This window comes from Camelina sativa, chromosome 8, assembly GCF_030686135.1.
Source record: "Camelina sativa cultivar CO46 ecotype springtype chromosome 8, ASM3068613v1".
Lineage (NCBI taxonomy): Eukaryota > Viridiplantae > Streptophyta > Magnoliopsida > Brassicales > Brassicaceae > Camelina > Camelina sativa.
Window position 1 is genome coordinate 6,699,695 of NC_141887.1, and position 20,874 is coordinate 6,720,568.

The 20,874-nt window shown below is 37.3% G+C and overlaps 4 protein-coding genes and 1 pseudogene across 8 annotated transcripts; 2 read left to right on the forward strand and 3 right to left on the reverse strand.

Annotated features, from left to right (window-relative positions):
- Positions 1-1,661: 1,661 nt before the first annotated feature.
- Positions 1,662-2,870, reverse strand: LOC147939764 (uncharacterized). The gene is made up of 2 exons (XM_087461016.1): positions 2,300-2,870; positions 1,662-2,209 (listed from the first exon to the last, which is right to left on the reverse strand). The coding sequence occupies exons 1-2, from the start codon at positions 2,868-2,870 to the stop codon at positions 1,662-1,664; spliced, it is 1,119 nt and encodes a 372-aa protein (XP_087317142.1).
- A 3,963-nt stretch (positions 2,871-6,833) lies between these two features.
- Positions 6,834-9,036, forward strand: LOC104706580 (GDSL esterase/lipase At5g22810-like; annotated as a pseudogene). Its single transcript, XR_015564138.1, has 5 exons — positions 6,834-7,179; positions 7,697-7,827; positions 7,939-8,181; positions 8,364-8,619; positions 8,704-9,036. The product of XR_015564138.1 is annotated as a GDSL esterase/lipase At5g22810-like (transcript).
- Positions 8,242-12,660, reverse strand: LOC104706579 (uncharacterized). Of its 3 annotated transcripts, none has more exons than XR_754458.3 (12): positions 12,349-12,660; positions 11,842-12,168; positions 11,628-11,693; positions 11,371-11,510; positions 11,156-11,282; positions 10,779-10,930; positions 10,523-10,658; positions 10,362-10,446; positions 9,758-10,032; positions 9,480-9,661; positions 9,125-9,243; positions 8,242-8,610 (listed from the first exon to the last, which is right to left on the reverse strand). XR_754458.3 is itself a non-coding variant. In XM_010422775.3 (11 exons), the coding sequence occupies exons 1-10, from the start codon at positions 12,457-12,459 to the stop codon at positions 9,488-9,490; spliced, it is 1,593 nt and encodes a 530-aa protein (XP_010421077.1). In that variant the 5' UTR covers positions 12,460-12,660; the 3' UTR covers positions 9,006-9,243; positions 9,480-9,487. The 3 variants fall into 3 exon arrangements, 1 of the variants encoding a protein (XP_010421077.1); XR_015564137.1 differs by lacking the exon at positions 8,242-8,610 and adding an exon at positions 10,993-11,064 and having other exon boundaries at positions 9,006-9,243; positions 10,779-10,911; XM_010422775.3 differs by lacking the exon at positions 8,242-8,610 and having other exon boundaries at positions 9,006-9,243.
- A 466-nt stretch (positions 12,661-13,126) lies between these two features.
- LOC104706582 (magnesium transporter MRS2-11, chloroplastic) lies at positions 13,127-17,011 on the forward strand. 2 transcript variants are annotated; one of them, XM_010422778.3, is made up of 14 exons: positions 13,127-13,799; positions 13,935-14,007; positions 14,095-14,165; positions 14,276-14,361; positions 14,461-14,551; positions 14,735-14,803; positions 15,430-15,510; positions 15,622-15,787; positions 15,875-15,920; positions 15,998-16,078; positions 16,158-16,240; positions 16,442-16,485; positions 16,564-16,688; positions 16,772-17,011. In XM_010422778.3, exons 1-13 carry the CDS (start codon positions 13,413-13,415, stop codon positions 16,657-16,659), a joined length of 1,374 nt encoding a protein of 457 aa, XP_010421080.2. In that variant the 5' UTR covers positions 13,127-13,412; the 3' UTR covers positions 16,660-16,688; positions 16,772-17,011. The 2 variants fall into 2 exon arrangements, 1 of the variants encoding a protein (XP_010421080.2); XR_015563726.1 differs by having other exon boundaries at positions 13,216-13,799; positions 14,735-14,819.
- On the reverse strand, positions 17,004-19,335 carry LOC104706581 (uncharacterized). The gene is made up of 4 exons (XM_010422777.3): positions 18,846-19,335; positions 17,769-18,701; positions 17,616-17,663; positions 17,004-17,547 (listed from the first exon to the last, which is right to left on the reverse strand). The coding sequence occupies exons 1-4, from the start codon at positions 19,047-19,049 to the stop codon at positions 17,125-17,127; spliced, it is 1,608 nt and encodes a 535-aa protein (XP_010421079.1). The 5' UTR covers positions 19,050-19,335; the 3' UTR covers positions 17,004-17,124.
- Between the last annotated feature and the right edge of the window lie 1,539 nt (positions 19,336-20,874).

Genomic DNA, 20,874 nt, shown 5'->3' on the forward strand with positions numbered 1-20,874 from the left:
TGATTAGTTGCAGATCTTGGTGGATGAGCTGGAAGCCATGGATCAAATGCAGGATTTATTGATGTACCATCACCTATATGGTATCGTAAACCTTTGAGAAGTAAGTCTCGACCGTGTAGTATTGAGCGTCAACCATGTGAAGGTTTCTTTCCCAGGGTTGCAGTCCTAATATCGGTAGCAGGGAAATATCTGCTTTTAAGTATCTTTGTAAGCAGACATTCTGGGGAATTTAGAATTTTCCACACTTGTTTAGCCAAAAGCGCATCATTGAACTTCTCAATATCATGAAAGCCTAATCCACCTTCTGACTTTGGGAGGTTCAGCCGTTTCCAACTAACCCATGAGATTCGTCTTTTTGATTCATCTGATCCCCACCAGAACTGTGAAAAGAGTGAATCAATCTCCTGACAGATAGTCAAAGGGAGTTTGAAACAACCCATGGCGTGGGACGGCATGGCAAACGCCACTGACTTCAACAGAACTTCCTTACCAGCTTCTGATAAATATTTGGTATGCCAATTCCTTGTCCTTTCCTTAACACGGGTGACAATATACTCAAACATCTGGCACTTCCTTCTTGAGAACTCTTCAGGCAATCCCAGATATTTCCCACAACCACCTACTCTTGTGATGTTGATATGTCGTTTGACTGCATCCTTTTTAGACTCTTCAACCTTTGAACCAAACGTGATGGAGGATTTGTTGAGATTAACACATTGTCTGGATAATTGCCCATATTGGTGTAAGATTCTAGCAAGAACTCGACTATTCCGTGAATTGGCTTGACAAAAGAAAAATGAGTCATCCGCAAAGAGAAGATGTGTTACCCTTGGACCATGGTTGCTGATAGACAATCCGGTAATGTCCCCTCTTGACTCCGCTTGATGTATCTTTTGTGTTAACATCTCCGCACAAAAAAGAAATAGATAGGGTGAGATTGGGTCACCTTGACGTAAACCTCGTTTCGGTGTGATATCTCCATAGGGACTTCCATTAATCAATACCGAATATGAAACTGAACGAACCATTGCCATGATCCATGTAATCCATATCTGATCAAATCCAAGTTTAACCATTGATTGCTCCAGAAAGTCCTAGTCGACCCGATCGTAGGCTTTGCTAATATTAGTCTTGATCGCCATGTAACTTTTTGATTGGCGTTTCCTGGATTTGAGGGAGTGTAGTAATTCATGAGCCACCAATATATTATCCGTGATGTGTTTACCCGGTACAAATGTTGTTTGCTCTAAGGAGATTATGTTAGGTAGAACTGTCTTCAGGCGAGTTGTGATGATCTTAGAAATGATTTTGTAGGAGACGTTGCAGAGGCTTATCGGGCGGTAGTTACTCATTTGTCTTGGTTGGTCAACCTTAGGGATAAGACATATGTGTGTTTGATTGAGAGTTGCAGGCATAACGTTCGTCTGAAAGAACTTCTTGATCTCCGATGTAATATCAGGACCTAGTATATCCCAAAATTGGTGGTAAAAGTGGCCAGTCATACCATCTGGTCCCGGAGCACGGTCTCCTTTGATAGCAAAAGCTGCTCTAGATATTTCCTCAGAAGTGACGTCTTGTGTTAAGATCCTATTCATAGCATTTGAAACTGGTGCATAGATGTTATCAAAAAAATTACCCCAATCAGTCTGAACCTCCTTCTGCTACTGGTCTCGAAAATATTCTGTAGCCACTCTGGATATATTCTCTTCGCGTATGTGTTCCATTCCATTATTATCATGAACCGAAACCATACGGTTCCAGGCCTTACGAGCTTTTGCAGATCCATGAAAGTATAGTGTATTTCGATCACCTTCTAGTAACCACTGTGCATGACTTTTTTGTTTCCAATAAATCTCTTCATGTAGATAAGCCTTACTCAAAGATATCTTGATATCCCGTATTCTGGTATGATCTGGTAGCACTTGATTGAACTCCACCTCAAGTTGATCCTTAAGGATTCTTATCTCCTCTGTCGAATTAGTTACATTGGCTCGCTTCCATTTGGATATTTTGGTTCTCATCAGCTTGATCTTATCTGAGAACATTAACCGAGATGGGATACCATTCCAGTCCTGTTTCATCGCCTCTATGAAACCTTCTCTTTCCACAAGTCTTTTATCATAATGAAAAAGACCTCTCTTTTGGCTCGTTTCAGACAGTATATGAATAATGATCGGGCGATGATCAGATTCAATCGGCTCCAAGAATTCTGAACTGGATGCAGGAAAAGAGGCAAACCACTATGTATTTGCAGTTGCTCTGTCCAAGCAACATTGTATAAGTTCCTTTATACGAGTACCATTCCGAATTATGCTTCGTTGACCACTCCAGCTAAACTTGTTTCCTGTGTGCTTCAAGTCAAGCATATCACAAATGGTAAGCATATCATTGAACTCTTTGAATGTAGTTTCATCACGGTCATGACCACAAAGCTTCTCACTATTGCTTCGAATCTGATTAAAATCGCCAATCAGTAACCAAGCTTCATTCCGATTGACAGCATATTGTTGTAAGCGTTCCCATAATTCTGATCGGTATTGAGGATCAGGATGACCATAAATACAAGACAAGTAGAAAGTAGAGATTTTGTCATTAATAGAACAATCTACAAGTCTTGCATCATGATACAAAATTGTAATATCGATAGAAGATTTCCACAATAGAGCCAATCCACCACTAAGACCTTGAGGTGGTACAATACATAATTGAGTGAAACCTAAAGAAACCGCAATATCAATGACTTTGTCTGTCGGTTGCTTTGTCTCAATGAGAAAGATCGCGTCCAAGAGATATTTACGACATATCTCTTTAAGGCGTCGAACTGTAGGGAACTTTCCCATTCCCTGACAGTTCCAACTGGCTACTCTCATTGATCATCTGGCGGAACCGGGCCCGCCGCATTTCCGTCTGTCGAATGAGAAGAACTAGTTTCCAATAAAGTATGAACCCTGCGACGCTTACGTGGATTTGATATCTGAATGGGGAGAGGATGCGTGACTGCTTCAAGGATACGGTTTCCTGTGTGCTCAAGGGCTAATATCAGACCCCGTCGCCTTGCTTCCGCTTCTGAAGGATCAGCCACGGATGTGTAATTTTGATAAAGACGGCGGAGATCACCAATAGATGTCATATGTCCGTCAAAGGGAACCAGTTCTGTCATGATCACCTGGTTTGGTGGTGGTGGTGGTAATGCCAGTCGTTCCTGATGTTGAACGTGCAGATTTGGGGGAGGAACAGGAATTTGGAGGTTTTGATGTGATAGCGTCATTGCAGGGGCATTGAAAGCAGCATTTTGTGCCGGTGGTGGATGATGGATGTCATGGTCCTCCTGACGGTGCTCAGGACACTCAGAGATATCATGGCAGAGGGACTGACAGCGGAAACAATAGTTTCTTAATTTTTCGTATCGGAAAGAAACTGTAGCCCATTCAGATCCAAAACGGAAACGGCGTTCGAAGGTAACAGGATGGTTCAAAGGCCATTGGATACACACTCGGGCAAATTCCACATTGCCACCAGCGATATCTTCAACATCTAAATCCAGAATCATTCCTAACGTACCAGCAATGTAGCGAACCATTGGTGGAGTGAAGAACTGCAGGGGGATACCTCGGATCTGGATCCAAAAATTAATGAAAAGTGGATTGTCATCAGGCAAATTGGGTTGCCAGGGTTCCATAGCCACCATCCATTCATTGAAACTACACGGTCCACGGCGATAAACCAGTTGAAGTGCTTCATTTGATGGGAACAAAAATTGGGAACGACCATGTTCCACAACCCATCCAGTGACCAAATTATCCATTCCCTAGAGACGAGGAAAGAATCGATTCATCGCTCGAAGATTCTGTCGTCTTGGATTGACATGACGAACAAAGAGGCTGAACTGTGAGACCCTCGTTGCTTGATGACATAGATTCGCGGGAATTTCGTAAGTCCCACCACATGCATATTGACATCAGTCATTTTGGAATTACTCTTTGGGATTGAAAATGAATTAATAGCAGTTGGAGGTTTGGTGTAGAATGTGGAGAGGAAGTGAGCGAGTAGTTGTTATATAAGGAAACAAAGAAACCGCAAGACGGTTATTCGGAAAAATCACAAAAAAGGAGTATGGGATGCAAAAAATCTGGCATCACGGGTGGATCCCAACCAACATCATGGGATTTGTGACTTAAAACTAACCGGTAGACTGGCCATGAAGGGGAACACCGGAGAAAAAAACTCCACGGAGGAGAGAAACGGTTACTACAAACCGACTGAGAGATATATATTTTCATAAAAAAATAAAAAATTAAAGTTTTTAACTTTTTTTAATTATAATATTTCGTGTTTTATAATTTACGGTGCTTTACCATGTGGATTATTAGTATGTCTATATTGTATTGCATCTTATAGGCCCGCGTAAATATATTATAAACTAGATAATCACCCGCGCTGCGCTGGTAGTACGAAATTTTTTTATTTTGTTATTTGTTAAGATTATGATTATGTTGTATCATTCACGTACATGTTATATAATATAGTACTATATGGTGAGTTTTAAGTCATATTAAACTACTAATAGGTAGGTATAGAAACTAATACCGTTACTCTTATTCGACCCGTTACTTGGCTTGTTTTCGTCTCGAAAAAGGGTACCCGCATCTTTAGGGTCGAGTGAAAAGTATTATAATTATATTATTTGTGAGTAAGGATCGAGTATCGGGTATTAATTTAATGTTTGATATCCGTGCCGTTACCCATCCCGTTACCTGTCTTGTTATCCGTGTTGTTACCCGACCCGTAAATACCCGTTAATATTTTGTAGTATTATCATTTATTAATAATTTATATATATATATTCTAGAATAAAAGTTAAAGTCTAAGTTCAACGTAGCTTTATTTTTAATGGAAAATAATTGTTATTTGTACATTTTATCTAACATATGAATGATCTAATTATTTTTTGTGTATAATATAAAATAAATACATATGATGGACTATGTATATCGGCAGCGGGTATAATATGTAAAATGTTAGAATCTTACTATGAATGACCGCAATCAATCCCCAAACACCCATTACGTTTACTACAGTCTACATATATAATTATATATATTGATCAGGGAAAATTCCCCAAATTCTCTTTTAATTAATGTTTGGTTGGAAAAAAAAATTCCCAAATTCTCTCATCAATAACTTATCTTTAGGTTTTTTTTTTGTGAAACACTTCATAATAGGTTATGTTTTATTTGCTATTTTTGTGGATAAACATTTTCTGGTTACAACAAATTAATATTAACATTCTGTTATTATATTTTGTATTAAAATATAGTGGCATTTTGTGTAATATACTACATGGAATAGGGTTACTTATTTAAAGAGTTGCTTAAATAATATAATAGAGATATGTTATATTTTTAAATGTGTTTTATATATTAATTTAATATTTTATTTGATAATCTTTTAATAAAAAACCAAATTTAGAGTTCAAATGATATTTTTTGAAAATTAAAATGGTCAAAAATTAATATTCTGTTTATATACATATTAGAATTATCTTTATTTATATTTAAAATTTAAATTTATAAATTTTATCTTTTAAAATTTTAAACTTCCAAAAATAAATTTTTGTATTACACATGGCAAGATCTCTCATTCATAAATTTTTGTATTCGCGATCATGCGAGTTACTAACTTTGTAAACCAATGTTTATATAATAAGATGTCACGTTTCCGAAAAAAATAATTCTACAATTTGCGTTTAAGTTAATGTCATTGTACCAATAATTTGAGTATTTTTTTTTTTCTAACTAACTTGTTTTAAAACAAAACATTTAGTTTGTAATTTAGTTAACAGTTATGTGAATTGAATTTCACTTTCACCAATCTATAGACTAGCCTATAGGTTACAATTTTGTCCAAAACCTAAACAATTTCTTTTTTAATGCATATTTGTTTACATTATTAACAAAACAAATGACTAATTTAGAGATCTTCTTGGTTTGTTCAACTAAGAGCATCTCCGATCCATCTTTATCTTTTCTTCAATAAATAGAAAAAAATATAACAATCTATTTTAGGGGCAAATTTTGCTTCAACTCATCTCTATTCTCACCTCTAAAACAAAGATTGCTATATTTTCCTCTATTTATATTAAAAAAAATAGAAAAAATCATTGGAGATGGTCTAAAACTTACATCACAGACGTACATTACATTTTAAGTCCGGTTCTCTCTATTTACATTACATATCATCATGGACTTATGATTTATAGACTTCCTCTCTATTTTCCGAATACTTTTTTGGTTTCAAACCAAATTCTGTAACATTTTTACTGATTCAAAATTAAAAGAACGCTCCGTTCGCGTATTTTTCCAGTAGACTAAGCGTAATTTTTTTTTTTGTTGGGAGTTGTTTTTTTTTTGTAGAAATATGTTTTATAAGTTTGCATAAATCGTATAGACGTTAGAGAGTTGGAAATTAAGACAAGTGTCAAATGGCACACATAAACGTAACTGAACTATAAATGTAAAAGACAAATCAATGCCCAAGTCTCGCAACTACTTTCTTTCAATGTGGCTCTCTCCCTGCTAAGTGTTTTTACTTCTCTTTATCAGGCCAACGGAGACACATCAATGTGTTGTGCGTATATCAGAGACACAAACGACATGTACACATAATGACATAAACGTTACAATACTACTATTACTATCATTATATATTGTATAAAAAAATTTTGAGTACTCCACCTAATTCTATCACATTTAATACTAGTGATCCCCCAATGTTTGTTTGTTCTATATAAATACCCTTGCATGCCAAACTACATAACACTCATGCTACTCATATAAGCATCAACATGACAACATCACCATAATCATCATCTTCATCATCATTATAACCTTCATTTTTTGAAGAAAAAAATAAAAATCATGAGTCTCTCGGGAGTGGGAGTTTTGTTAGATCTATATGTAATGGTAGGGTCTTTAATGTTTCTTGAGCTAATGGTGGTGATGGAGGCACAACCACTGGTTCCATCCATGTTCATCTTTGGTGATTCGGTGGTTGATGTTGGAAACAACAATGATATCTACACAATCGTTAAAGCTAATTTTCCTCCTTATGGAAGAGACTTCACAACCCATAAACCCACCGGACGCTTCTGCAACGGAAAGTTAGCTACGGACTTCACCGGTACTTATTTTTTTATGTTCTTCCACTTAAATCGAATAATAATGACAAATACACATGCATGCGTGTATATATATAACCTTCTGAACAGCATCTAGTCTTTACACATGTATCTGTGCTCAAATTACATGATGATCTGGAAGGTATTTTTGTGAAACATTGCAGAACTATACTAGTTAAATATTCTTGAGTGAGGGTAACTGTTTTCACATGCACCTATATATTGATGTGAATTTTATGATTTCTAGCAAGGATTCAAAAACTAAAAGTAGAAAATTAAGAGCCATGACTTGATGGATGCTTTCTTCAACTTAGAGACAAGTTAGAGTAAATAAAAACAAATAATTGTTGGATTATATTTGCATGGGGGTGTAAAGTAAACAATTTATTTGAAATGAAATACGAAGAAAACAATGTACATGCATTAGGTCGACATGTGTGCATGTATATGTGCACATATAAATATTACTATATAATGAAATAATTAATGATCAATTAATTATGTAAATACATTGTGCAGCTGAGAATCTTGGGTTCACATCATACCCACAAGCTTATCTAAGCAAAAAGGCAAAAGGAAGAAACCTTTTGATAGGAGCAAACTTTGCCTCTGCAGCCTCCGGTTATTACGATGGCACAGCCAAGCTCTACGTTAGTACATGTTTTTTCTCTTTATTATTTATTTGTCGTCTAACAATAATTAAATTGAATCTTAATTAATTGAGAACGTCTTCTTACTTAATTTCATTGTTGATTATGAAGAGTGCAATATCGTTGCCGCAACAGCTTGAACATTACAAAGACTACATTAGCCGAATCCAAGAAATGGCAGCCTCAAACAACAATGCAAACGCCACTTCCATAATCTCAGATGGCATATATATCGTCAGCGCAGGAAGCAGTGACTTCATACAAAACTACTATATCAACCCTCTCCTCTACAAAGTTCAATAACCTGATGACTTCTCCGATCACCTCATCCTCTCCTACTCCAGTTTCATTCAGGTTATTTTTTCTCTATTTTTTTGTTTGTTTGTTCAAATCATACCTAAATGAGGAATCAAATTGATTTGAGCAATATATATCATAAACTTAAATTAGCAATATTTGTTTGTTCAGACAATCGAAAGGTAGTTAAAGTATAACTTTGTTGTGTTTTGATTTTGTTCTGTTTTGGGAATCCGTAGAATTTATACTCGTTAGGAGCAAGAAGGATCGGAGTGACTATGCTTCCGCCGCTAGGATGTTTACCGGCGGCCATAACCGTGGCAGGCCCACACGAAGGTGGATGCTCGGAGCAGCTAAACAACGATGCAGTCTCCTTCAACAGCAAACTCAATACAACGTCGCAGGATCTCAAGAGAAACCTCATTGGACTCAATCTAGTCGTCTTTGATATCTATCAGCCTCTTTACGATCTCGCCAACAAGCCATCTGAATTTGGTATTTATACATATTTCAAAGCATAGAACAATGCTTGGTTAAGAGGTTTTAATTTTTGTTATGTGTTCTATGTAAACTTTTCAGGATTTGCAGAAGCGAGAAGAGCTTGTTGTGGAACAGGATTACTAGAGACATCAATACTATGTAACCCTAAATCATTAGGAACACGTAATAACGCAACTCAGTATGTCTTTTGGGACGGGTTTCATCCGACGGAAGCTGCTAACAAGATTCTCGCAGACAATCTCTTACTCGCTGGCATCTCTCTCATCTCCTGATCATATCCATCTCTCTCTCTCTCTACATTCTTTTCAAGATCATTGTTGCTTTTCAACTATGGCTTAAGATTGTAACTATCAGTTTATGTATTGTTTTGCCCATTTGGATTTCAAAACTGAATCAAGATTTATGTCGAAAGATAGACTTCTAGCTTTTAAAATATGAGTATTTACCATACTGTCTCCTAAGTAATCTATGGATATGAGAAAGACAGGCAAGTTCTAACCTGTATATGTCTACCAAAAAGTCCACCGAGTTAGCGATATCTTGAAGCTTGATGGTGTAATGTGTTATGCCTTGAGTGACCATGGGAAGATTCGCCATGAATTAAGAACCTTCACAGATCTACAATTAAGAAAGAAGAAAATTATGAGTCAGGTTATTTAGAATATTTCCAATTCAGACTACAATTGAAGTGGTTGTAGCAAAAGTATCTAACAATTGGAACAAAGCCTCTGGAACTTTAAGACCAATCGTATTATGAGAGGTTTTGAGTTTTCCAGACTGTATATAACACTTTAAAGAGAATTTGAGTGCAAACAAGTCTTACAAACATATACTAGAGATGGAGAATAGCTTACTATATATATCAATCCTTATACTCTCTAGAGATAGAGAATAGCTTATGGATATATCTGTGACAGCATTCCAATAGCCTTTTAACACCAGATCTGTTTATAGAGCAGTCCCCAGATATGCTTTCCTCCTGCAGATTCTCATTGCGAGTATTCGAAATGTTTAATATCGATTCAATATTCTGTATCTGTTGTTGCTTAAGGTCAACAAAAATATCTGTACAGGCCATATTTGTATAATCTAGAAAGAAGCAACAAAAGCAAAAGAACATAAAAGTGGATACGGCAATGGTTCGCGCACTTGACTTCATCTGGGAAGGGAGTGTGTTTTGGAACTCCTCGTTTGAATCTTCTAGTTGGGTATCGAGAAGATCATCTTCTATGATATCCGAGTTGCTTAACAGAACCAATATGTACTGACTCAGAGAGAATGTGTTTATCTCAGACTCATTAACTCTGGCAAGTAACCTCGCAATAACATTCCAAATTGCTCTTCTTGCTTCTAAGTCATCCGAAGCAAATGGTAAAGTACTGAATAAACCTTCCAAGAAAGAGAAATCTGCTTGCACAGATTCATAGTGTCAGATAAAGGACATGAAGCACTTAATTGAAACAACCAACAACACTATGCAAATGTTTTTCTCTGTTCATCTTTGCCAAGTATGAACCCTTACTGTGAATTGCTAAAAACATCTTCAGAATGCTTTCATCAGTATAAAAAAAATCTCATACTTGTTAAACAAATTTGATTATAACATTTTCCTAACACCACAATTCCAGAATTCAGAACTACGTAAAGTAAAGTAGAGTCATGTCACACTCTACAAGTACAAACCCAAATGGAAAATTATAACCAGACATTTTATGAAAGTAAAGTAATTAGTTTACCTTCCGATAGTTCTGGAATAAAATCGATTGTTTCCGACAGCATATTTGCGATCAAAACTCCAGCAGTAACACAAGATGTTGCCACCTACAGTGAAGATAAGTTTATTAGATAATAACTTGAGATATATTCAATGGAAAGCTTTATGTAAACCTGTAAATACCTCAACTTTGTCCTGAAGTTTCATAAGATCACAGACTAGCTGAAATAGTTCTTTGCTAGAGCAAATCTCTTTAGAATGGCTGTCTGAAGCAGAAAGGGCTTCAATAGCTCGGAGAATAATGTCAAGGATGGGGTACCTGATATCATACACAAGGGTACATACTACATTGTAAAGCATAACACTTGTTTTGTTTGCAAGAATATGAATGCCATTCATTAACACTTAATGACCATTAAGATGAATTTATATTCTTTACCTTTCTGGAATTCTTTCTTTCGTCAACTTGCTCATTTCAAAGGAAAGAAGATTGATCAAGAGACTCGTCAAACCCAAAGTCATTAGTGAAGGGGTCAATAGCTGCCCAATCTCTGGTTGACCTTCTATGATACCTAACAATAACCCTACACTCTATGGAAAAAATGGAAAAGATATAGGAAATTCAAAAACAGCCATGATAAACCAAAACTTACAGAAAATGGTTGAGGGACATGAATAAGCATAAATTAGAGAGTTAGGGAAAGATTTCCATCTGAAACTGAGTCCTATAAAATTCACCAGTTCGATCAACCTTTCAACCATCAATTCGTCCAGTACAAGAATGACTCTGTTACAAGCACAAATATTAGAAGTTACCTTCTCAATAAGATGTGGATTCAAGGTATTTTCCGCAATCCACAAAACACGGCGAAGTATATCATCAGACTGCAAACACTCAGCCCAGAAATTACACCCAGTCCCAGAGAGACCTGTGGTGAGTATCCTATTGGAAACATATGTCAGTATTTAGATAACCAAACCAACTGATCGAACAGGATTCTACATTTGATGTCATAAACTGATTTTTTTACCTACAAACTTCACTTAGGCATTGGGTATCATCAAGAAACAACTGCCCCACAAGTATATTGACGAGTCCGGCTGTAGACTCTACATGTTGCAACAGACCTTCATGGCAAGCAAGGTTCCCAATAATCCCGAGACAGATTTCCTTGCAAACCCCAAAATGAAAAAAGAAATGTAAGCATCAAAATCTGTCCAAGAAGACAAACAAAACTAGAAAATTATCAGACTTGGCCATTGATCATAGATATACTAAATTCCTTACTCGAATGCGGGCAGATTCTGAAACCATAAGATTTGCATGAAGAACTTCTAAAATCAGGTTCTGTACCTGCAAATCCAAAGTGAATACAAGAAAATAATCAAAACTTCCAGCACATAGAGTTAAATACATGATACCAAGCTGCTCTCTTGTCTAGATGGAAACCAATACCATCATTCAACAATTCAAAGGTGTACTACTTATCTAAATCCAATACCATTAGCTCAGCATGAGTTCTACTAGCAGCAAGATCCCACAAAACACAACCATGATCTTCCCAAGCTTCTTCCACTGATGACCCGGTCACCATTCCCGTCTCCCGACCTGAACCCACCGTGACCTTCTCCTCAGAAGTGGATTCGTTATTGTAACCTCCAATGTCCATGCTCTCTGGACCACCATTGCAAGTGTCAAGACCTTGAACTACATTATTAGCATTCTTATGATTGTTACGTCGCCCTTCACTTCCCAAATCAACTGGAAGAAGCTTCCTTATCAGTGAAATAACATAGCTAGGATCAACAGTAGTCGAGATGTCGAACAACTGCAGAACATAGAGAAATCACTGTTAACAATACTACGAAAAAAACGAAACTTTCAATCGGAAATAGACTCTTCAATTGCCACAGATGAAAAAACTTGATCACATAAAGTGCCATTGAAACTAGCTTCAAGCTCGATTTCTACAATTAAACTTGAAATTAAGAGTTAGTGCTGCTCTTACTTCATCGGAAGGAGGTGGAGGATGATGAGATGGGAAATCGTTTTCTCTTCCTTCATTAAAATCATCTTCTTCTTGAAGTTCTCTTCGCTGCTTAGCTTCATCGTCTTCCATTGAACCTCGCTGGGTTTTTTTTTTTGTTTTCTCCTCTGCCCTTATTTCTTCTCCTTCTCTCGCCCAGAAAATTAGAAACGCCTCTTTGCTTCAATATTATGAAACAGCCCTTGTACTAAATCGTGTTTTGTTTTGTGACCTGCATATTATTCTATTGTTTTGAAAGTGCCTTAATATTTTCAATAGAACAAATAACACCCCTTTCTTTTTGGATGAACCCCGCGGACTCTGCCAACTGTTAAATGAGCCTGGGGACAGGTGGCAACAAGAAGATCATTCACAGGTGAGAAATTGGGAAATCTCAAATTAATCCTCCGCCACAAAATTAACGGTCAACTACCATAAATTGTTTATTCACTAATCCAAAATTATTTTCTTTATTACATGATGCTGTAAATAAAAAAAATTCTGTTTGGAACAAAATGTGGGAAATTAAATTAAATATTTGTAAAATAATAACAAAGGAAAACAAAATAATGAGTTATTTTTTTTTTGTATTTTATTCTTTATATTAGGATCCATTTTGCCTTAGACTAAATAAATAAGATTAAACCGAAAAATATTTAGTTTTGTTATAAAAAAAAAATAGATAGATATATATATGATATATCAGATGTATTTCTTCAAAGTATTTGTATCAAATTTCAGAAAAAAAAAATTCTTGATTGTGATTTCTTGTATATCTTTTTTTTTTTTTTTTTTAACTTATCCAAAAACTTCATATTTATTTAAAACACAAATTTGTAATTTAAAAATGCCAAAGACATCTTCGAAAATATTTGAGTGTGACAAGGCATCATGTTTTATAAATCTTTTTAAATAATTTTTACAAAATAATATACACAAAATGGATATGTGTTTTATCTTTATTTGTAAAATTATCCTTAAGCTAAAAAAACCCCAAACGAAGAATCTCTCCATAACCAAAGCTTTCCTCGCTCCTACCACCAACAATGGCGTTACCTCCATCTCCCTCTACGTTCACTCCACTCCTCAATTCCTCTGATCATTCTCCATCTCCGTCTCTCCATAATCTTCTTCCTGGATCTTCTCCTTCCTTCTCTCTCCACTTATCTGCCCTGAGTAGAAGAACTCCGATCTACTTCGAAGCACTCAAAGCTTTATCATCATCATCGAGATCGAAATGTTTAGCGAAATCCTCAACAACCGCCGCCGAGGATTTCGTCGGCGATTACGAATCCCTAAACGTTAGCGATGACGATGGTAGTGACAGTGACGGAGGAGATAACGGAGGAAACGATGATTCAAAGAAGATCAATTCTTCTTCTTCTTCTTCAAGTGATTCTACGTCTCTGGGAATTCGTGAACCCGTTTATGAGGTTTCATTGTTTCTCTCTTTCTAATTGAAATTTGCATGTTCATATGGTTAAAAGCTGTCACCTTTGATTGTGTCTCATCAAAATTTTATAACTTTTATTATGTCTCTGGAATTAAAAAATAAATAAATAAATAAGGTTGTTGAAGTGAAGGCGACTGGAGTTATATCTACAAGGAAGATTAACAGAAGACAGCTTCTTAAATCCAGTGGTAAGTGTTAAATTATACATATTTGATCTTGATGTTGGTTGTTCTGTTCTCTATGAATAAGTTTACTATTTTTTTGATTTTCATCAGGTCTGCGTCCAAGAGATATACGAAGCGTCGATCCTTCATTGTTTATGACTAACTCAGTGCCATCTCTCTTGGTAAGCTTCAACTATCATTTCGCTCTAGTTTTGAGAACCATCTCTACCCCATTATCCTGTATGTTTCTTCTATATGACAATGATGGAACCTTTTCTTACATGTTATTTAGGTTCGTGAACATGCGATTCTGCTCAATTTGGGCTCTCTGCGAGCAATAGCAATGCGAGACCGTGTCCTTATATTTGATTATAACCGGTAATTTTGGTAGCACTATATCTCTTTTTTTTTTCTTCTTCAGATTGTTCACTCTATTTTTGTTAAGTTTTTGTTGATATTTGTCCAAAATATTTTCAGGAGAGGAGGAAGGGCTTTTGTAGATACATTGATGCCTCGTCTTAACCCAAGAAGTATGAATGGAGGGCCCTCTATGCCATTTGAACTCGAGGTTGGTTTGGCTTCATAGATAACTCTATGGGATTGTGATTTATTTATGTTAGAAAGAAGAAATATATGTTGTGTATACAGATCAAAGATTATGAAAATCATCTCTTCCTCCCTGCATAACTTGAGTTCGAAATGATTTCAACCTCTTTGGTGTTAACGTTTCATTACTCTGGCTTAACTGAAGGCTGTTGAATCGGCGCTTATCTCAAGGATACAACGATTAGAGCAAAGGCTTATGGACATTGAACCCCGTGTGAGTATGAAAGCTAGTGAGTATATTTCATTTAGTTCTTCTTCACTTTGACTGCTGGACTAGGACTTCCCCCATGACTCAGTTGCTTCTTGTATCCCAAAAGTCAAAAGGAACTGAGTCATGCTATAGAGGATGAGACTGCCATTTTCGACTCGCATAATGCATTTTCCTATTCATTCAGAATTTAGTTTCTGGTATTAATATAACATTGAACTGAGCATGATACGTTCTGACATAAAACCCTGTAGTTTTGTCCAAACATTGGCTTATGGCTTTTTAAGTTCAAACAAGCATAGGGAGGAAGGCTAGAACATCATTTCTAGCTCACCACTCATGAATCCCACATCCGAGATCTTGTATGATAATTTGCATTATCCTCTCTAAACAATGAGAGTTTGTCTTTATACTAAAACAGTAGTATTTTGCACACAAAAAAAAAAACTAAAACAATTAGTAAAGAAAGTTTGTTACAGATTGGGTTTCAAAATATCCTCTTCTTCTTTCCGTTTAAATTTTTCACGTGCCTACTCTGTCGCATGTGTCTTCTGACGCCTCACATACACACGATGGAGCTTATCATCATTTCTTTTGCTCTTAACTCTTTATATTTGTGCCATTTGGTTCAGGTCCAAGCTCTTCTTGAGGTTTTGCCCAACCGCTTAACTGCTGATATATTGGAGGAACTTCGTATTAGTAAACAAAGGCTGGTAAACTTCATTAAGTTGTTTATCTATGCATATTCTGGATTCAGTTGTTCACTTCAGAGAACTCAGTTTTCGTTTCTTTGTATTGTATTTTTCCTTATACACTTTTTAAAGGTTGAATTAGGCTCCAGAGCTGGAGCTCTTAGACAAATGCTCCTGGATCTTTTAGAGGATCCCCATGAAATACGCCGCATATGCATCATGGGAAGAAACTGCACACTTAGAAGAGGAGACGATGATTTGGAGTGTACGTTACCCTCAGAAAAGCTGATTGCTGAGGGTAAGACTGCAAACATTTCCTCCGTGATAGTCACCACAAAACAGATGAATTTAACGAGATTCATTTTCTTTTTCTGGTTCTGTGCAGAAGAAGAGGAGGAAATAGAAATGCTCTTGGAGAACTATCTGCAGAGGTCTTGACTTTTACTCTTGAAGCACTCTGATATGCTACATTGTTATGTAGTGAAACTCTATGGCTTCGTATGTGCAGATGTGAGTCATGCCATGGACAAGCAGAAAGACTTCTGGATTCTGCAAAGGAAATGGAAGACTCAATTGCTGTCAATCTAAGGTCTTGAAGATAACACAACACTCCTTTCTCTCAAATGAATAGGCACTCTTATCATGATACATTGTTGTTTATTTTCCAGTTCTCGGAGGCTTGAGGTCAGCAGATTTGAGCTGCTTCTTCAAGTCGGTACATTTTGTGTTGCAGTTGGTGCTCTGATGGCAGGTACATTCACAACCCGTTTATAATTTGCAACCTTTGAACTGTGTTAGAGGCTTACTTCTTCTTTTTGCATTTAAACTACCAACTACCGAGATTGAACCGAGTGTGCTATTTATACATGATCTTCAAGCCAACAATTCCTATTTTCCCCTGTTCATCAAATCATCGTTAAGGGCTTAAAACTTTTCTTTTGGGTGCGTGCAGGTATATTCGGCATGAACTTGAGGTCCTATCTTGAGGAACAAGCTGTAAGCCCTCATCACGTAGCCACATCTTTATACACTGTTTAGCCATCACTTTACCATTAACATCTTGGGTTTATGCAGTCTGCATTCTGGCTAACAACGGGTGGAATCATCATAGGCGCTGCAGTCGCCTTCTTCCTCATGTATTCGTATCTCAGTAGACGCAAAATATTTTGAACCTTCAATCCTAAAAGACAAAAGAAGTGGTAAATCCGTCTTCAATCCTAAAATATTTCCGTTTTCCTTGAAATTTGATTAAGAGAGCTGAAAATAAACGTATATATTACAGGTGAAAATCCGTGAAGAAAGAAAATTTCATCACACATTTACATTGTGGCATTAGGCCCCTTCTAGGTGTTAGAGCGGAAGTAAGTTCATAAAAGTTTGATATATATTTATTGTGTGGTCTCCATTGAACACCCCTGTACTTGTGTGTTATGTCCTCATTGCTTATGCTCTGCACTATTGGTTACTGTTAAATCAGTGTATCATTTAATAAGCTTGTATTAAATGCAAATGAATTTTCAAATCTTTTGTTTTCAATAGTGAAGGGAGAGTAAAAACAACACAGTATCTAAAACTTCGATTCCCAGAGAAGATATTCAAAGACAAATACAAAACTTTTTCCGTAATTATGTTTTCTCAAGTGCGAAGGTCACGAGCAGATTGACGACCTTCTCTTGCTGAGGTCTTTGGTTCTGAACCATCAATGGCGATGTTCCCAACACCAACCTCCATCGCTTCCCTCTCATCCTTTTCCTTCGTTTTATTCTCATCTGATGCTTCTTCTTCTTCGGGATTTTGTGGACTCGATGACGGTTTCAATGATCTAGGGACCGGATTCATCCATGGGTGTGTTAGGCACTGAGCAGCCGTTGGTCTCTTCTCAGGTACATATCCAAGAATAGGAATGATGAAATCTTGCATAGCAATTGCATCTTCCTCGCTAAAGTCATATTTATCCGTTAAGACCTTGCTAAGTGGCCAAAACCGTAACCTCCTGATGTGCCTCAGTTCACCCTGTCGGTTGAAGAAATCTCGCGAATGGCGTCCGCCTAATGCAATCTACATAAACCAAAAATCCAGTTAAATACTGAAAAACAAAAAGAACACTGTGTTTCTCAAATTTTTACCTTTCTTGGCATCACCCCAAGAAGCTCCATCATCAATGCCAAGTGATCCTGAAACCAAAAGCTCATAACTTATATATAAGCTCTACTGAATATGGACGAAATGAAATGATTCGACTTTTTCACAGAACATGAGAAAGCAAGAGATATATATACCTCATCCCGCTCAAAGTTTTCACCACTGTGAGGATCGAATAGAACATCTCCGGTGGCAAGCTCAAAACAAATGCAAGCAAATGACCACATATCAGCAGAGGTTGAATATTTTGAACCAAGAACAACCTCAGGACACCGGTACTGTCTCGTCTGAATATCACTCGTAAACTGTTTATAAGTCCAACAAGCATTCCCAAAATCTACCAACTTGCATTTCCGATCAACATCCGCTAGTAACTTTTGCCTCGTGGATCGACTTCCTCTCCTATTTCCCCGACTCTTTTGACTATCATTCTCTGCATCTTTTACTCTTTCCGAACTCTCTTCCAACCCCTCCACAGTTGAAGCTCCGTTCGATCTTGCCTCAGAGTTAGAATCTCTCTCATTTTCCTCTGAACCTTCCACTTTCTTAGCTTTCTTACGAATCTTCTTTTTCTGATTCTTAGTCAAATCCGCACCATAAGTGTAACTCTTGGGTTTGTCTTTCTCAGCCTGTCTCTCAGGAACATTCTTGTCCTTCGCGGTTGGAAGTACAAGAGGAGTACCTGCTTTCCTAGCATCTGCTTCAGGGTCAATGGTGGAACAAAGCAGAATATTCTCCGGCTTGATATCAGTATGAATAATGGAGAGTTTGCGGTGAAGATAATCCAAACCAACTAAAATATGAAAACAGATCTCTTTAACCATGTGAAGAGGAACCCCTCGGTAATCACTGTACTTGATAACAGACAAGAGGTTATCTCCCAAATACTCAAAGACCATACAAACATGGTTCCCATTAGGGCCTGCGTGCTTGAAATGATCAAGAAGCTTCACAACACACTTGTTGTCTTCCTCATCACCTTCTGCGATCTGTTTCAATATCTTTATCTCGTCCATGGCTGCCTCAGTATAATGCTGAGCACTCTTCTGGATTTTCAAAGCTACGTATCTCTACAAACAGTAAAATTGAAAGGCAAGATTCACATTCACATTTATTCAACAAAGCTAAGCTCTATCCCAACAATGCAATTCATAAAACCCTAAAATTTTTGATTATGTGACAAGCGAACCGTAGAAGTGAAGAAAGTGACTTACAGAGTTGTGAGTGTCCCAAGAAAGCCAAACAGTGGAGAAATGTCCCCAACCGAGCTTGCTCTGAATGACATAAGATCCATTCTTGAAAGTATCACCGACTCGAACCGTATGGTAGCCTCCTCTCCTGTAATCCTCTGTTCCTTCGTCCTCTGACGAGTAGTCACTAGCGTCACTCAGACGTCCACCGTTCTTCTCGTCCGCCATAGCCGGAATTGTTGAGAATCCTCAATCGATTTTGGAGTTTTTAGATGATGAGATCTGGGAAATTCAAATTCAGGGGAAAAACCCCTAAACCCTAGAAATTTGGGAGAGTTTTAGAGGGTGGATGACTTGAAAAAAAAAAAAAAATACTCGATTAAATTTTCCCTATTTGAGCAAACTACCAATTAATGCAAGATAAAAAACTACGGAACCGAACCGAATGATTGATTATGAAACTGGAGATAGTAGTGTCTGTGTCAGATAATTAGGGCTTTCGTTGACTCTGTCTGAAACAGAGTGTACGGAAGTGTAGTAATTTGACAAAGAGAATTATGAGATTCTTTTCTCCTACTGCTAAATAAAATAACATACAAAATGGCTTATGGGTGGATATGATTACTGAGCATTTTGATCCTCTCGATGTTGCATTGATAAGGCTTTTACCTTTAGGAAATTGTCCAAAGGAGGACTTTCTCGGTTGGCACTTTATGAAAAATGGGAGGTATACGGTTAAGTCTAGTTATTATACGGCACGTATAGAGGTTACAAAGCTTTTTCATGCATTTGGTGGTGGGCCGGAGATTACCCATCTCCAAGCCAATGTTTGGCAAGTTCGTTGTCCGGTGTTTGGCAAGTTCGTTGTCCGTCAAAACTTCAACATTTTAAGTGGCAGGTGCTGTCAGGGTGCATTTCGGTTTTGGCGAATTTGCAATGTCGTGGCATTTCTAGTGATCTGGGTTGTGCTCGTTGCGGTGTCGATGCGGAAACAGTCAATCATGCCTTGTTTCTGTGTCCGCCGGCGCGTCAGGCTTGGGCTTTATTTCAGGTAGGACCACACTCCTTTCCGATGGAATCTGTGTATACCAATATGGACCATTTTTTGGTCCCTAAGAGTCCGGGCACCCATGTCTCGACCTTTCCATGAGGTTTGTGGTATATATAGAAAGCGTGAAATAGACGTATGTTTGAGAATGAAGTTGAGCAGTCAGAGGAGATAATTAGGGTAGCAGAGGGCGAGGCACTAACATGGCAGCAGGCTTAGGAAGATGGTGAGGATGTGGTTTCCAAAACCCACCCAACTGACCCCACCTCTCGGACAAGGGTGGCCGCAGCTTCGCTCCCCCCTTTTCTATTCAGGTTACCGCTGTTTCGTTGATGGATCTTGGAAAATTGAGGATTCGTTTGCAGGCGCAGGATGGAGTTGTACCCAGTTTCAAGATCCGACACCATGTATGGGAGCCACTAATTTTCGGCGGAGCCTTTCTCCCTTACATGTCGAAGTCAAAGTTTTTGTTTGGGCTATGAGATGTATGATCGGACGAAGTTCTACTCAGACTGTTCAGACTTGGTGAAAATGATGTTTTCGCCTCATGACTGGCCGGCGTTCTTGACATATCTAGTCGATATCAAAACAGACATAGAGGAATTTTGTACTTTTTCCTTATCTTTTATTCATAGAACCGCAAATGTAAAAGCGAATTATTTGGCAGACATCTCCGTATAAGGTTTTATATGTAGCAAGAGGGAATCGAACTTGCCACCTCAAGCATTTACTAAATGAACTCAAAACCACTTGGCCACTTTACCAACATTGTTTAATGATAAAGTTTTATTTAGTATAGTGGGCAACTGCAACCACAATCTATAACGTGGGTAACATGAAAACATAACGTGGGTAACATGAAAACGTTATTTCATATTTTCATTGCTTTTTGCTAAAGATTTTGATGCTTTGGAGAACTATGATTTCGTTTTTATCTTTGCATAGTCTTTTATGGATTACTTCCTTCATTTATGGATGGGAGTTTTAAATTTGTTAAGCTATTTT

What these genes read in the sequence shown, in the direction of transcription:
- LOC104706581 (XM_010422777.3), bottom strand. Translation starts at nt 19,049, where the DNA reads ATGGCGGACGAGAAGAACGGTGGACGTCTGAGTGACGCTAGTGACTAC. An exon ending in CTTGGGACACTCACAACTCT is followed by an intron (nt 18,702 to 18,845) that starts GTAAGTCACTTT and finishes TACTGTTTGTAG; the next exon opens with AGATACGTAGCTTTGAAAAT. An exon ending in AAAACTTTGAGCGGGATGAG is followed by an intron (nt 17,664 to 17,768) that starts GTATATATATCT and finishes TTTTGGTTTCAG; the next exon opens with GATCACTTGGCATTGATGAT.
- LOC147939764 (XM_087461016.1), bottom strand. Translation starts at nt 2,870, where the DNA reads ATGAGAGTAGCCAGTTGGAACTGTCAGGGAATGGGAAAGTTCCCTACA. An exon ending in ACGAAGCATAATTCGGAATG is followed by an intron (nt 2,210 to 2,299) that starts GTACTCGTATAA and finishes CATCCAGTTCAG; the next exon opens with AATTCTTGGAGCCGATTGAA.
- LOC104706582 (XM_010422778.3), top strand. Translation starts at nt 13,413, where the DNA reads ATGGCGTTACCTCCATCTCCCTCTACGTTCACTCCACTCCTCAATTCC. An exon ending in ACTCAGTGCCATCTCTCTTG is followed by an intron (nt 14,166 to 14,275) that starts GTAAGCTTCAAC and finishes CATGTTATTTAG; the next exon opens with GTTCGTGAACATGCGATTCT. An exon ending in GTATTAGTAAACAAAGGCTG is followed by an intron (nt 15,511 to 15,621) that starts GTAAACTTCATT and finishes CACTTTTTAAAG; the next exon opens with GTTGAATTAGGCTCCAGAGC.
- LOC104706579 (XM_010422775.3), bottom strand. Translation starts at nt 12,459, where the DNA reads ATGGAAGACGATGAAGCTAAGCAGCGAAGAGAACTTCAAGAAGAAGAT. An exon ending in GAACTCATGCTGAGCTAATG is followed by an intron (nt 11,694 to 11,841) that starts GTATTGGATTTA and finishes TTGGATTTGCAG; the next exon opens with GTACAGAACCTGATTTTAGA. An exon ending in CAGAATCTGCCCGCATTCGA is followed by an intron (nt 11,511 to 11,627) that starts GTAAGGAATTTA and finishes GGGGTTTGCAAG; the next exon opens with GAAATCTGTCTCGGGATTAT.